The sequence below is a fragment of the Zootoca vivipara genome, chromosome 13, assembly GCF_963506605.1.
Source record: "Zootoca vivipara chromosome 13, rZooViv1.1, whole genome shotgun sequence".
Taxonomy (NCBI): Eukaryota; Metazoa; Chordata; class Lepidosauria; order Squamata; family Lacertidae; genus Zootoca; species Zootoca vivipara.
The window spans coordinates 18,427,391-18,442,706 of NC_083288.1; the positions used below are offsets into that span (position 1 = coordinate 18,427,391).

A 15,316-nucleotide genomic window follows, 5' to 3' on the forward strand; every position below is an offset into this window, starting at 1 on the left:
TTCAAGCTTAGATGTTCGGGCTCCCCCCAAGACACCACACTCCCAATGCCGCCATGCCACTATACAGGATGCCTCAGCCACTCAGCCATTTCCCTGCTCCCCGAGGCCTTTCCCCTGGCTCCTTGCTTGCCTCCCTGGCTGGCTCGCAGCCCTCCAAGACTTCCTTCTTTTAGCTCCCCTTCAGGCTGACGTGCCAGCGTTTCTATTGCTCTTTGCAAGTCCGTCCGTTCCCCCCCCCCAGCATGCACAGTTTGTTGCTCTTCCCAAGTCTCTGACTCTCTCTCTCTCTCTCTCTCTCTCTCTCTCTCTCTCTCTCTCTGCACGCATAAAATTGCTCCCATTTCCCACAAGCACAATCCCCAAATGCCTCTACAGTCATACCTCGGAAGCAGTGCCGGATTTACGTAGTGGTGCCTCGCTAGACGAATTTAATTCGTTCCACGGGTCTTTTCTTATAACGAAAAAATTCGTCTAGCGAATCCCATAGGAATGCATTCAATTTTTTTTGAATTTTTTTTTTTGCCCATAGGAACGCATTAATTGAATTTCAATGCATTCCTATGGGAAACCGCGATTCGCTAGACGAAAACGAATTCGTCTAGCGAGGCAACCTCCGCTAGAAAAAACCTTTCGTTAAGCGAAAATTTCGTTAAGCAGGGCATTCGTTAAGCGAGGCACCACTGTATAAGCTAAACAAGCTATAGCTTAGGGCCCTACTCCCTTGGCCCCCCCCCCAAAATCTAAATAACTGGATGTAAATTTTCCAAAATATACGATAAAAAACAAATCAAATAAAACCTACATACAGCAGCAGTGTTTTGTGTTGTGTATGGGCCTATTAGGTCCATAAATTACCATATGGCATATATTCAACACAGAAAACACTGACAATTTGTTGTTGACAAAGGACAGCTGGACATATAAAGGGCCCCGTTACCTTCAGTAGCTTAGAGCCTCATCAAACCGAAATCCGGCCCTGCTCGGAAGTCGAACGGAATCCGTTCTGGAAGTCCGTTCGGCTTACAAAACGTTTGGAAACCAAAACACTGCTTCTGACTGGCTGCAGGAAGCTCCTGCAGACGATCGGAAGCCCCGTCGTACGTTCGGCTTCCCAAAATACTCTGCAAACTTGAACACTCACTTCCAGGTTTGCGGCGTTCGGGAGCCAAAACGCTTGAGAACTAAGCTGTTTGAAAACCAAGGTACGGCTGTACGTAATTCTAGTTGCTGCAGAACCATCAGGTCTTGCAAGCTAGTATAAAGCAGCGTTGGAGGTGATGTGCATTTACTCAATGGCAGAATGCAACCGTTTGGCTGTCTGATATCAAATGTGTGCTGATATGTGTTCCCCTTTCATGAGCTGGACTCTCCCTCCCCCCCCCCCAAATACTATTGGATGCCTGGGAGGGTCCACTTGTGGGCTAAAGGCTTTTACCACCCTGAGCAGAGTCCCGCTGAAACAGAGCAAGGATCCCTCCAGTCCAACATCGTGGCCCAAACAGATGCCTCTGTAAAGCCCACAAGCCAAGCATGACTGCAACAGCCCTCCCATTTGAACTGAAATCCGGGGTATACTGCTCCTGAACATGGATGCTCACTCCATTTAGGCATCGTAGCTTCATAGTTTTTGACAGACTTCTACGTGAATCAGGGTTGTCTGCTGTTAGTAGAACTTGGATGCTTTAATACATGGGTGATGAAAGTGGTTTGTTCACCCATCGGTGATACCCGAGAAGCAGAACCTCTATCTGCCCCTGTCTAGTTTATCTTGCTGATCTCCCACTGCAGACCCAGGAAAAAAGAGACCTATTGTTAATAAATTGTAGGTCTCTTCCAGAATGAACATGATTGTGAGGGAGAGATTGTTTGACTGCAAATGACCGCTGAAAAATACCAGTCGAGAGTTTGTGTTTTTCTGTCTTTTATTATTTCAAGATCAGTATTTGCGTTCTGTCAAAAGGCTGCTCTGTATTTATTAGAAAATGCAGGGTTTGTGATACTGGAAAACTCCAAAACCAATATCCTTATTAAACCGATTCAGTCCTGAATGCAAAAAAATAAAAATGCAAAGATGCCCCCAAGTCTTGACGAAAGAGGTAAGTTAAGCATCTACTCTAAGTTGTCCGTTAAAACCACTTCCGGATCCCACGGAGGTGGTGTTGTGGGCTTGCCCCGACCGAACTCTCGCGATGGGGGCTGAGAGCTCAGCCCCCTCGCAAGGTGGGAGTTCCTGCCTCCATCAGACCCGGGCCGACCAATAGGGTCAGCCGGGAGGCGGGGCTTCACTTCTTTTAAACAAGCCAGAGGCGGGAACTAAGCCTCTTTGCCCCCTTGCTCCCAGCCAGAACGGTCAGGGCCTTATGGCACCCCCCAACGGTGGCCACAGGAGGTGTCCCAGTAGATGTACATCACTGAGCTCCTTTCTGGTGGTTAATTTCTCCCAGACTGTAACACACGGGTTACAGTCGGATGTAGCCAGTTAGGTTCCAATGCCTAAGCCAATACCGCTCAACATCCGAAACCAATAAAGTTGTGGCCTTTTCACCCACTTAAAATCAATTCTTTGTGTCTTGTGTCTTATTTCACGGGGAGGGAGGGACATTGCCACACAACTAGGATCTCCTAGTTACTGTGACTTCCACGTTGCAAAGAGCTGCACCTCTTGAATTCTCCATGCCATGCCGCGGAGTAAAGGGATGGGAGCTGCTATCGTTTGGTTTAGGAGGCAAATAATAATAATAAAAAAGCCACAAGAAAGGAAGCTGGGATTCTAGCAAAGCTTTAGCCACTGAGCCACAATGCTAACCTTCAGGACAGCCTGGTAACTGAATGATCTACTTACTAAGCCATGGGTGAGGTCCTGTTCCAGAGGCTGAATTAAAAGGGGGAGGAAATGAATGAGGCCAAGAGTTGCTCTACGAGCCGAAAGGATGGACTTCCTCTTTTATTTCATTTAAAAACGGAAGCCTGGAGAGAACGTTACGCAGTCCAAAACAAAAACAGACTACACCTGGGGCATTTTCCAACCCGCCGAAATGTTATTACGAAGCCCGTTCCCCCAAAATTACACTCCAGTGTAAATTAAGGTCCCATCTCTGGAAAATTTCAGATTATGAGCCTCATATTCAGGTGGAGGAGTGAGCAGCACCTCTGTATATCAGGAAGCCTTGTGAAACCTGTCTGCAGTTGAGAAGACCTGCCATAGCTGGCCTGCAAGCACAGTACGTCTACTCAGAAGTAAGCCCTGCTGAGTACAATGGGCTTGGTCCCAGGTGAAGCAGAGTTAGGACAACGGCCTTGGTTGATCCCCACCAGCTCTTGGCCTATGCACCCCCGGAGCACCCATCTTTCCTTTATCACCCCGAGTTTAAATGAACCCTCTTTTCAATCTTGCCACCTGCCTTCTGGCTCTGCCCCCTGCAGGACTCACCGTTCACTTCCTGGATCTCGAGGTCAGGAGACGCCATGTAGTATTTGTCACACAAGAGCTTGGACATGTCATAAGCATCTGTGGCAGGAAGAAAGACCCAACATTTTAGGTTGCTGCAGGAGCACAGTCTGCTAACAGCAGCAGCAGCAGCAGCAACAACAATTCATTTTCCAGCAAAAATCTTCTAATTCTTAACAAATCAGATCAAATATCAAATCAGATCAAAGTTACAGGGAACCAGGCAGAGGGCCTTCTCGGTAGTGGCACCCACCTTGTGGAATGCCCTCCCAACAGAGGTCAAAGAGAACAACAATTACCAGACCTTTAGAAGGCATCTCAAGGCAGCCCTGTTTAGGGAAGCTTTTAATGTTTGATGGATTTCTGTATTTTAATATTTTGTTGGAAGCCGCCCAGAGTGGCTGGGGGAACCCGGCCAGATGGGCGGTGTCAGGGGGCCTGATATGGCTACTCTAGAGTAACGACTCCAGCATGGTCTTTTTAGGCTTTTATTAAGTGCTGATTATTTACAGTGTTCAGAGCGGTAAATATGCATCCTTAAGGTGAGGTGTCAGAACCTCCGAATGGCGATTGGCGCGTTTTCTTCCAGCACAGAAGCTTTGGGAGACCCAACCTCTTCCCCCTACGTTTGCGTCGCAATTCGGGAGTTGGGGGGATTGGCCTTCCCCCCGGGCCCCCCACTTCCTGTCCCACCTGGTGCATGGGCTCCGCAACCTTGCCTGAGCCTCGGACCCCACTTCCTGACTCTCCGCTAGAGGCAGAGCTCTCCCTACTCTCTCCAGCGCTTGGGGATGGGCTGGAACTTAAGATGGGAGGGACTTCCCTGTATCCCTTGTCCCTCACATCCACCCCCCTCCCTAAGGGCTCTCCGCTTGCTGGGGACGAGTGAAACCCCAAGAAGTCCGTGGTGTCAGAGCCTGTGGGTGTGAAAATTTTCCCCCAATCTGGCGATCTTTCCCTCTCCCCCTGAGAAGACTGGAATCCCAAAAAGTCTGTGGCGTCAGAGCTGGTGGGATTAAAAATGTTCTGCCAGTCTTCTCCTGCCTCTGACGTAGTCGACCTTGGTGAAACCCACCCCTCTTCTTCCGTATCCTCAAATTCCGCTTCCCATCTCCATGGAGAGCTGCTGCCTGTTCTCCCTTCCTCCCGCCCCTCCCCCTCCTCCTCCCTTTCCATGTGCCAGGGCTTGGGTCTGTGGGGGAAAAGGGCGTGGAACTCTTCCACTAAAAATTCCTCAGGTACTTCCGTGGCCGGTATCCACTCATTGTGGGACGGCGGAGTATCCTCCCATGCCATAAGATACTCCAGCCCTCTCACCCCTCTCCGTGAGTCTAAAATCTCTGTTGCCTCATTGAGTCGTCGGGCGTCTCCCGTCTCCCCCCCTCCCTCTGGAGGCTGATCACTGTCCCGCAACCTGGTGCTTTCTCTGTACGGCGACAGCAGGGATCTATGAAACACTGTGTGCACTCTCATGTCCTCAGGCAGTGCTAGCCTGAAGGCTACCGGGTTGACCTGTTGCGTGACCGTGAAGGGGCCCAGCCTCCTGGGTGCTAACTTCTTGCATCGCCCCCTGGTGGGAAGACCTTCCGAGGACAACCAAACCTTGTCCCCCACCCTGATGACCTCCCCCGGTCGCCTGTGGCAATCTGCCCCCTTCTTGTACGCTTCCTTGGCCCTCTCCAAGTGTTCTCTGAGCTGCTGGTGCACCGTCTCCAGGTCCTCTGCCCAATCCTCTGCCTGTGGGCCCTCTTCCTCCTCCTCCCCCTCCCTCTCCGGGAAAGATCTGAGGTCGCGCCCGTAGTTGGCCTTAAAGGGTGACACCCCTGTGGAGACGTGCACCGCATTGTTGTAGGCAAACTCTGCCAGTGGCAGGCGATCCACCCAGTCCGTTTGCCTCTGGCTGACGTAACATCTCAGGTACTGCTGCAGAATGGCGTTGACTCGCTCCGCCTGTCCATTGGTCTGCGGGTGCCGAGCCGTAGACAAGCTGACCTCCACCTGCAGGAGGTTCATTAGCCGCCGCCAGAACCTGGAAACAAATTGGCGGCCACGATCCGAAATAACTCTTAAAGGCAATCCATGCAGTCTGAATACGTGGTCAACAAACAGTTTGGCCGTCTCTTCTGCCGAGACCGCCCTGGCACACGGTATAAAATGGCACATTTTGGACATGAGGTCCACCACCACCAACACTGCGGTCTTGCCCCTGGACGACGGCAGGTCTGTGATGAAGTCCATGGACACTACTTCCCACGGCCTGTGCGGTGTGGCTAATGGCTCCAGCAAACCTGCTGGTGGCGCTCTGACCACCTTTGCTCGCTGGCAGGTGTCACAGCCCCTTACATAATCCCGAACATCCTCCCGCACTCCTGGCCACCAGAAGTGTCTCATGACTAGGTGAGTGGTTTTGTCCCTTCCGAAATGACCCGCCGTCGGGTTGTCGTGCATCTGCTTGAGGACCTTACCTCTTAGCTGTTTGGTGGGCAGGTACAGGGCTCCCCTGTAAAAAACCAACCCCCTCCTTTCCTCAAAGTCTTTTGCCCGCTCCCTCCCCCCTCGCAGCTCTCTGAAGATGCGGGTGGCGAACTCATCTGCTGCCGTCAGTGCTGTGAGCTCTGCCTCGCTTACCACTGCTGCTCCGCAGGCCCATGCGGACTGGGGGAAAATGTGCCGTGGTGCTGGTGGCAACTCCTCCTCCATGTATTCCGGCTTGCGGGAGAGGGCATCCGCCCTGACGTTCTGCTCCCCTGGTATGTAGTGGATGGAGAAGTTGAAGTGCGAGAAGAACTCTGCCCATCGTATCTGCCGCTGGTTGAGCACCCTGGCCGTTCTCCAGAACTCCAGGTTCTTGTGGTCCGTGCACACCTGAATGGGATGCTTGGCGCCCACAAGGAAGTGTCTCCAATGCTGGAACGCAGCGTGGATCGCGAGAAGCTCCTTATCAAACACCGTGTAATTGCGTTCTGGCTGGGTCAGCTTTCTGGAGAAGAAGGCACAGGGTCTCCACTCTCTGTTGGCATCCAGTTGCAACAGGATCGCTCCCAAAGCCCTGTCTGAAGCGTCGGTTTCCACGCGTAGGGGCGCATCCTGCACCACGTGGAACAGGTTCTGGTCGGACGCGAACACCCTCTTGAGGCTTTCGAACGCTGCTTGCGCCTCTGGAGTCCACCTGAACTTCTGCTTGCCTCTTAGGCAGTCCGTGATGGGAGCCGTAACGCGAGAGAAGTTCTTGATGAACTTCCTGTAAAAGTTGGCGAAGCCTAGTAGGCGTTGGGCATCTTTGCGCGTCCTGGGGCTGTGCCAGTCCAGGATGGCCTGCACCTTGTCCTTATCCATTGCTAGCCCCTCGTCTGACAGCTTGTAACCTAGGAAGTCCACCTCCCTGGTGTGAAACTTGCATTTCTCCAGCTTCACATACAGGTGGTTCTCTTTCAGGCGCTGCAACACCTCCCTGACATCCTGCACATGCTGCTCTGGGTCATTGGAGTAAATAAGGATGTCATCCAGGAAGACCAGGCATTTCTTGAAGAGGAGGGACCCCAGGACGTGGTGCATGAAGGCCTGGAAGCATGCTGAGCCCCCTTGCAAACCGAAGGGCATGACCAGATATTCAAAAGAGCCCAGTGGCGTGAACATCGTGGTTTTCCACTCATCGCCTTCCCGGATCCTGATCAAGTTGTACACCCCCCTCAGGTCTAGCTTGGTGAAAATCTTGCCCCTGCGTGCCGCTGTCAGCAGATCATCCACTCTGGGCATTGGGAAAGCCACCGGTTCCGTCATGGAATTGAGCCGTCTAAAATCCACCACCAGACGGCGCTGTTGCGTGTCCTTCTTGTCCACCCAGAAGACCGGGCTGCCCCCTGCTGCCTTGCTTTCTCTGATGAACCCCCGCTTGAGGTTCTTGTCGATGAACTCCCTCAGATCCTCCAGTTCCTGATCTGACATGGAGTACAGCTTGGCTGGAGGTAGCGTGGCCCCTGGCACCAGGTTGATTTGACAGTCAAAGGACCTGTGTGGGGGTAGGTGGTCGGACTCCGCTTCGCTGAAGACCTCCTGTAGGTCCCAGTACGGTTTGGGTATTGCCTCACCCCCCTTGACGTGCATGGTGGCCACTGTGGCGATGGGAGGCCCCTCCCCAGGTTGGCGTTGCATGCAATGCTCCAGACAAAAGTCCGATCCAAACGTGATGCATCTCTGGTGCCAACTGATGGAGGGGTCATGGCACGCCAGCCAGCTCATGCCTAAGACGATGGGGGGGGGGTCGGAGATGGTGGTGACGTTGAATGCCAGTGTCTCTGAGTGTCGTCCCACCGTCATTCTCATGGGGGGGGGTCTGGTGGGTGATGGCCCCCCCCAGCAACTCCCTGCCGTCAATGGTGGAGACGTGCAGGGGGAAATCCAGCTGCAGAAGTTGGATCTGGTGCTCTTCTGCAAAGTTTCTCGAGAAGAAGTTGGCTGATGCACCACTGTCAATTAACGCGAGTACCGTCAGGGGATAGCCATTTGGGAGCGTTAGCGTCACTTCTAGAACCACCCCTGCTCTGGGGGGGTGGGCTGTCGCTGCTCCTCGCTGTGCGGGTGGGTGGGTTGGGGCCGGTTTGTGCTAACTGTGCCTGGCTGCTGCCCCTTGTCTCCTGCAGCCAGGCTGTCTCGTTTCCCTGCTGTGGTGCTGCTTCAGTGGGGGAAGGTACAACCGTTCCCGCCTTTCCTTGCCACTCCCTGCGATGAGGGCAGTCTCTGACGCGATGCCGGGGGGAGTTGCAGAGAAAGCAATTCCCGCCTCTTCCCTCCTTGCGTCTTGGCGCCGCCGGGGTTTGAAAAGCCCCCGCGCGCGCGCGCGCTCCACCGATCTCCATCGGTTCCGGCTCTGGGCTTGGTCTGGGGGCGGGCCCTGGGGTGGGGTTTGGTGATGTGGTCTGTCCTGGGAGCGTGGGAACCAAGGCTTTGCTGCGCGCGTCGCTTGTTTGTCATTCCATCTGGATTCCTGTCTCGCTAGCGCCGCTTTGCTTAACTCATCCATAGTTCGCGGTTTAGGACCTCTCGCCAGCTCATCCTTAACGTCTGCGTGCAAACCCAGGTAGAAGGCTGATTTCACTGGCTCACTTTGCAGATCCCACCCCAGTTTGTGCACCAGCATGGTGAATCTCGCCCAGTAGTCCCTAACTGTCGATTTTCCTTGTGTTAAGTTATGAAGCTCCTCTTTAGTGGCCTCCATTTCACTGTCACTAGCGTACATTATTTTTAAAGCTTCTAGAAATAGTTTTGCGTTCTTCATGCAAGGATTTTTTTGCGCGATGAGCGGTCTTACCCATTCTCGGGCGGCCCCCGTCAAATGCTCTATGATAAAGGAGACTCTGTGCGCGTCATCTGGGAATTCTGCTGCATGCAATTCCAGCGCATAATTTATTTCTGTCTCAAATCCTAGGTACTCCCTAGGGTCGCCGCTAAACTTGGTGACTAGGCTCTGTCCCCTTCTCACTTGGACTAGCTGCGGCTGGGGCGCCCCCCCACCTCTAGCGGCTTTTTCCTCTTCCAACTTCTTCTGCAGGTCTAATACCATCACCCTTAGCTGTTTCTCAGTCTCCTCTTTTGTCCTCACCTGGTCCACCAGCTTGTTCAGCTCCTCCTGCGCCCCGCGCGCTTCCTCCTGAGCGGCATGCAATTGCTGCTGTGCCTGCGCTGTAAGGTTCCGTAGCTCCTGCTTCGCTGCTTCAGCCTCCAGCCTCCAATGCTCAGCCTCTTGCGCGCTCATCGCGGCACTCCAAAGTAGCCAAAAAAAGATTCGGAGGTTGCTGTCAGGGGGCCTGATATGGCTACTCTAGAGTAACGACTCCAGCATGGTCTTTTTAGGCTTTTATTAAGTGCTGATTATTTACAGTGTTCAGAGCGGTAAATATGCATCCTTAAGGTGAGGTGTCAGAACCTCCGAATGGCGATTGGCGCGTTTTCTTCCAGCACAGAAGCTTTGGGAGACCCAACCTCTTCCCCCTACGTTTGCGTCGCAATTCGGGAGTTGGGGGGATTGGCCTTCCCCCCGGGCCCCCCACTTCCTGTCCCACCTGGTGCATGGGCTCCGCAACCTTGCCTGAGCCTCGGACCCCACTTCCTGACTCTTCGCTAGAGGCAGAGCTCTCCCTACTCTCTCCAGCGCTTGGGGATGGGCTGGAACTTAAGATGGGAGGGACTTCCCTGTATCCCTTGTCCCTCACAGGCGGGGTATAAACAAGTCATAATAATAATAATAATAATAATTATAAATATCAAATCATATACATTATCACCAATTATAAATTCCAAATTAAATAATTTCCAGGGACTCCCCATATCCTGGTTTCTAGAGGTCATGTCTTTTATTTATATTCTGCTTTCTTGCTTGTTGGTTCCAATTTCATAATTCTGATTGTCCATCTTCATTTTATCAATCTGTCAGTCTGTGACTCTAAATCTTGTTTTAACAAGTTTTTAGATCTAATTAGCCCATTCTGCTTTTGGAACTCTTTTAACATGATGGTTTTGCTGCAGGCTGGTATGAATTTTCCCCTGGTCTTCCCCTTAAAGACCCAGCTGCCCCCCCCCCCCAAGTAGTAAAATCACCATTCGCCAAGTAATAAAAAGAGAAATAGGAGACAGCGTGAGTTGTATCGCTTCTGCTTCTTGGCATTTCCCTTTGAATTGCTCAAACTCGGCTATGAAAGAACTGCCTGGTTTCGGTTGTCTGTGCCCCTGGTAACCTGAAGGTTAGACTACCACCAAGCATTGCATGTGGGGCTGCCTTTGAAGACAGTTGCGAATGAGGCAACATTAATTGACCCAAGGCCTTGGGTAAACTGGAAAAGTCTTAGCTTGGTGTGGAAATGTCGACAAGGACGGCACCAGGCATGTGGAGAGAATTCCACAGACTCCTGAAAAGGCCTGTTCTCATGTGGCAATCCTCCTCACTGCCCTCAAGTGAGGGCCGTGTTCGAAACTCCCATTGTTCTAGGCGCATTTTGCCACAGGGAATTTCATTAGCAAGGGCAGTTTCCGAGCTCTGGGTGCAGTACTGCGCCAAAGATTTCAGATGAAAACTGTGGAGTGAAAGGAAACAAGGACCATTTCATAGAATCATAGAGTTGGAAGAGACCACAAGGGCCATCCAGTCCAACCCCCTGCCAAGCAGGAAACACCACCAAAGCATTCCTGACGGGTGGCTGTCAAGCCTCTGCTTAAAGACCTCCAAAGAAGGAGACTCCACCACATTCCTTGGCAGCAAATTCCATTTCCATTTCCTCCCCTACTTCCAGCTACTCTCTGAAGAGAAGAGACCCTCTTAAGAATATTAGGGGGGTGAGCAGGGGAAGAAGCATACCATGTGAAAAATGAACATAGTACAGTGGTACCTCGGCTTCTGGACGTAATCCGTTCCGGAAGACCGTTTGAGTTTGGGAATGTTTGAAAACTCAATACAGAAGCCTCCATGTGGAAAACACAATACAGAAGCTGCGTGGCATTTTCGACTTCTGAGGCGTGTTCAAAAACCGAAGCATTTACTTACTTCTGGGTGGTTTACAGCGTTTGAAAACCAAAATGTTTGTCAACGGAGACGTTCGAAAGCCAAGGTTCTGCTGCATTTTAGCTTCAGTTCATTCATTTTCAGGACGGAGCAGGAAGGAGGGGGGGGGAGACACAGAACGTAAAAGCCCACCAACCTCTGACCACGTCCGAGACGTTGCAGTTGGGATCAATGCTTCCAATGTGCTTGGGGTGGGCCGGGTTGGTGCTGCCGTCAAAAATCAAGGCTGTGAGGGGGGGAAAGGGTGAAGTAAACAAAGGCAGAGACCATATGGCATGTGGTAAGCATGGCAGGACAGGCATGAGAGGACCGTGGTGGGCCATCAGAAGGAACGGGGGTCGGGCTGCCCCACGCATGGGGGACTTCACTTTGAGGCGGTGAGAGGCCCCAGGAAATGCAGGAGGAGGGGGGGGGGAAGATAAATTTTTAAACTCTTTTAAGTAAAGGATTGGGAAGTAAAGTATGTAGGTAAAAGGTAAAGGTAAAGGACCACCCACCCTGGATCAAAGTGGACCCATGATTTAATATATAAATCATCATCATCACTTTTAATTTGTATACCGCCTTTCTATCTTAAAATACTCAAGGCGGTTTACAAGCTGAAGAAACAAAGAAGGTACACCTTACAACACCCTCATGCAATACAAAAATGTGTTAATAAAACATAGCTTTAAAATAAACAACCTACATCAAATAAAGTAACATTCAACAATCGTTAGAATAGTATAGAATAATAAATCAGCATATAAAAATTAAACAGAATTCCACTCATAATAATTACAATAAATTATTTCTAAGCTACAATCAATAAAACAGACGGCCAGCCACCGTGCATAAAATAATACTATACAAATTGAAAGAATGATAAAATGCACAAGTTAAAGTATGACCCTAATTGGCAGATGAAGGTAGTGTGGAAGTCACTTTTTTGCATTTGTATTTTAATGTTAGCTTTACGGAAATGTTTCTTCTTTTTCGTTTTCAGCTTGTTTATGTTTTTGTTTTGTTTTGTTTGTTTTTCACCTTTTGGTATTCTTTTTTTGTACTTTTCTCATTCTTGTTCTTTGAAGGAAATTTATGTACAGTGGTGCCTCGCTAGACAAATTTAATTCGTTCCACGGGTCTTTTCTTATAACAAAAAATTCGTCTAGCGAATCCCATAGGAATGCATTGAATGTTTTTTGATTTTTTTTTGCCCATAGGAACGCATTAATTGAATTTCAATGCATTCCTATGGGAAACCGCGATTCACTAGTCGAATTTTTCATAAAACGAATTCGTATAGCGAGGCAACCTCCGCTCGAAAAATCATTTCGTTAAGCAGGGCATTCGTTAAGCGAGGCACCACTGTATATACAAAGTTAAGATAAATGTTGTGTACGAGTAATGAATTTGGATATCGGATAAGGAAAACTAATGAAAATTATTGCAAAAAAAAAAGTTAAAGGACCCCTGGCTGGTTAAGTCCAGTCAAAGGCGACTATGGGGTTGCAGCGCTCATCTCGCTTTCAGGCCGAGGGAGCCGGAGTTTGTCCACAGACAGCTTTCCGGGCCGTGTGGCCAGCAGGACTAAACTGCTTCTGGCGCAACGGGACACCGTGATGGAAGCCAGAGGGCACGGAAACGCCGTTTACCTTCCTGCCACAGAGGTACCTATTCATCTACTTGCGCTGGTGTGCTTTCAAACTGCTAGGTTGACAGCAGTTGGGACAGAGCAATGGGAGCTCACTCCGCCACAGGGATTCGAACCGCCGACCTTCTGATCGGCAAGCCCAAGAGGCTCAGTGGTTTACACCACAGCACCACTGAAGGGGAGCAAGAAGGGGAGAGAAGGGAACTGCCACGAAAAATAGGGTGGGAAGACAACTTTAGATTTGTATTGCATTTGTATTAATTGGATGTAAATGTGTCAAATTTTTGGAAAACTAATAACAAAATAATTCGCAAAAATAAAAGAAAAAGGAATTGCAGAAGTTACAGACCAGGAACAAGGAGGGTGAGGGTTGGGCAGGAATCCAAGATGGCTGCCACTGAACTCACTGTGCTGGTTAATCAACATGCGGATGGAAATGCGGCTCAGGTAGAAGCGGTCCAGGAAGTACTGGATGTTTTGGTTGGTGACGGGGTCATCCCCATAAGCTTCTTTGTACTCGATCACACCCTGCGCCATGGTGGGGACCACGTCGTTGTGGCGGTTACGGATCGTGACCAGGGCGTTTGTGAATCTGGGAGGAGACAGGCCACAAAGGGGGAGGGAGAAGAAGAGGAGATCTCAAAAACGGGAGGTAGGTCTTCTGTCTAAGAGCAGAGCAATTCCCTTCAAATTTTCCTGACAAGACAAAGGTCCAGGTCTCCTGCTCTTCACTGTGTGCTGGAGGAAAATCACACACCCCACCCCATTAGGGCATCTCATTATTATTATTTTTTTTGGGGGGGGGTTGTTAAACATAATTTCTGCAGATTCCTTCCATGAAGGGTCTTTAAAATATGGTTTTTTGGGGAGGGGGGATGAGGAATTACAATCTGCTACAGTGGTACCTCGGTTTAAGAACAGTCCTGTTTACGAATGATTCGGTTTACGAATTCCGCAAAACCGGAAGTAGTGTCCCAGTTTGCAAACTTTACCTCGGTCTAATAATGGAATCCGAACAGTGGAAGGGCACCAGTGGCAGGAGGCGAAAGCGCGCCTCAGTTTAAGAACGGTTTCGGTTTAAGAACGGACTTCTTTTTGTGGTAGGTCTATGTCTGATGAAAATGCTTTCGGATTTTAATTTTACTTTCCGAAAAGGTCAGGTAATGCTAAATAATAATAATAAATATTGATACATAACTGAAAGTCCTTGTCAATCATTTTGAATGATTCCCATGCAATTTTACAAACCTTTTGCTTCCCAAGCAAAGCTAAATTATATTGATTTAACCAAAATATTATTCTGACTTCCCAAGTCACGTTCCAGTGGGAGCAAACCAAAGCCAAGTACTGCAGCAACTCCAAACAAGATTGTTGACATTCTCCATACAGGAAAGATGTCACGTAAAAAGTGGCTTTACAATGATGCTGTGAGGTGGGGTTCTTGTATGCGCTGTGTTCAACCGCCTCCTCCCTCCTCCCCAAAACCCAAACTCACTGTCCCAACGTCCCTTGGTCCTCAGGGTCTTTGTCCAGGAACACCATGATGTCCAGCAAGCTCTGCACGTACCTGGTAGGAGGAAGAGAGAAAGAAGAGTAGGGACTACTGGGATGGAGAAGTTTGTGAAGAGTTGCCTGCAGCCTTCATGGACTGCGTATGTGAAGACCGAGACCATATAACACCGGTCCTGAAAGACCTGCATTGGCTCCCAGTACGTTTCGGAGCACAATTCAAAGTGTTGGTGCTGACCTTTAAAGCCCTAAACGGCCTCGGCCCAGTATACCTGAAGGAGCGTCTCCACCCCCCATCGTTCTGCCAGGACACTGAGGTCCAGCTCCCAGGGCCTTCTGGTGGTTCCCTCCCTGCGAGAAGTGAGGTTGCAGGGAACCAGGCAGAGGGCCTTCTCAGTAGTGGCACCTCCCCTGTAGGATGCCCTCCCATCAGATGTCAAGGAAATAAACAACTACCAGACAAATGGGCTGGGTAATAATAATAACAACAACAACAACAACTTGTTATTTGTACCCCGCCCATCTGGCTGGGTTTCCCCAGCCACTCTGGGCGGCTTCCAACAGAATATTAAAATAATCTATTAAATATTAAAAGCTTCCCTAAACAGGGCTGCCTTCAGTTGTCTTCTAAAAGTCTGGTAGTTGTTTTTCTCTTTGACATCTGGTGGGAGGGCGTTCCACAGGGCGGGTGCCACTACCGAGAAGGCCCTCTGCCTGGTTCCCTGTAACTTAGCTTCTTGCAATGAGGGAACCACCAGAAGGCCCTCAGCACTGGACCTCAGTGTCCGGGCAGAACAATGGGGGGTGTAGACGCTCCTAATAATAATAAAAAATTATTATTAATTGTTGTTGTTGTTAAGGCAACAGGAGAGACACATACCTTTAGACCACAGAATCAAAGAATCAAAAAGTTGGAAAAGACTGTGTGGGTCATCAAGTCCAACCCCATGCAATGCAGGAATCTTTTGCCCCACGTGGGGCTCGAACCCACAACCCTGAGATCAAGAGTCTCATGCTCTACTGACTGAGCAACACTCAGGGCTGTGGATTTGAGCCCCACACTCGGCAAAAGATTCCTGCCTTGCAAGGGAGTTGGACTTACCTGACCCTCATGGTTCTTTCCAATGCTACAATTCTAAGATTCTTTGATTCTATGTACATATGTATAAATACA

General features: G+C 50.0%; 1 protein-coding gene across 3 annotated transcripts in view; it reads right to left on the reverse strand.

Moving 5' to 3' along the window:
- The window catches only part of PDK2 (pyruvate dehydrogenase kinase 2), a 29,649-nt gene that overhangs the window by 4,935 nt on the left and 9,398 nt on the right, over nucleotides 1-15,316 (reverse strand). For 2 of the 3 annotated variants that reach the window (XM_060281421.1, XM_035134351.2), the window contains exons 3-7: nucleotides 14,129-14,200; nucleotides 13,041-13,225; nucleotides 11,137-11,226; nucleotides 3,431-3,508; nucleotides 2,843-2,872 (exon numbers count right to left, since the gene is read on the reverse strand). In XM_060281421.1, coding sequence (XP_060137404.1) covers nucleotides 2,843-2,872; nucleotides 3,431-3,508; nucleotides 11,137-11,226; nucleotides 13,041-13,225; nucleotides 14,129-14,200 — 455 coding nt within the window. The remainder of the gene's footprint in view (nucleotides 1-2,842; nucleotides 2,873-3,430; nucleotides 3,509-11,136; nucleotides 11,227-13,040; nucleotides 13,226-14,128; nucleotides 14,201-15,316) is intronic. The other variant, XM_035134352.2, reaches the window with a different exon arrangement.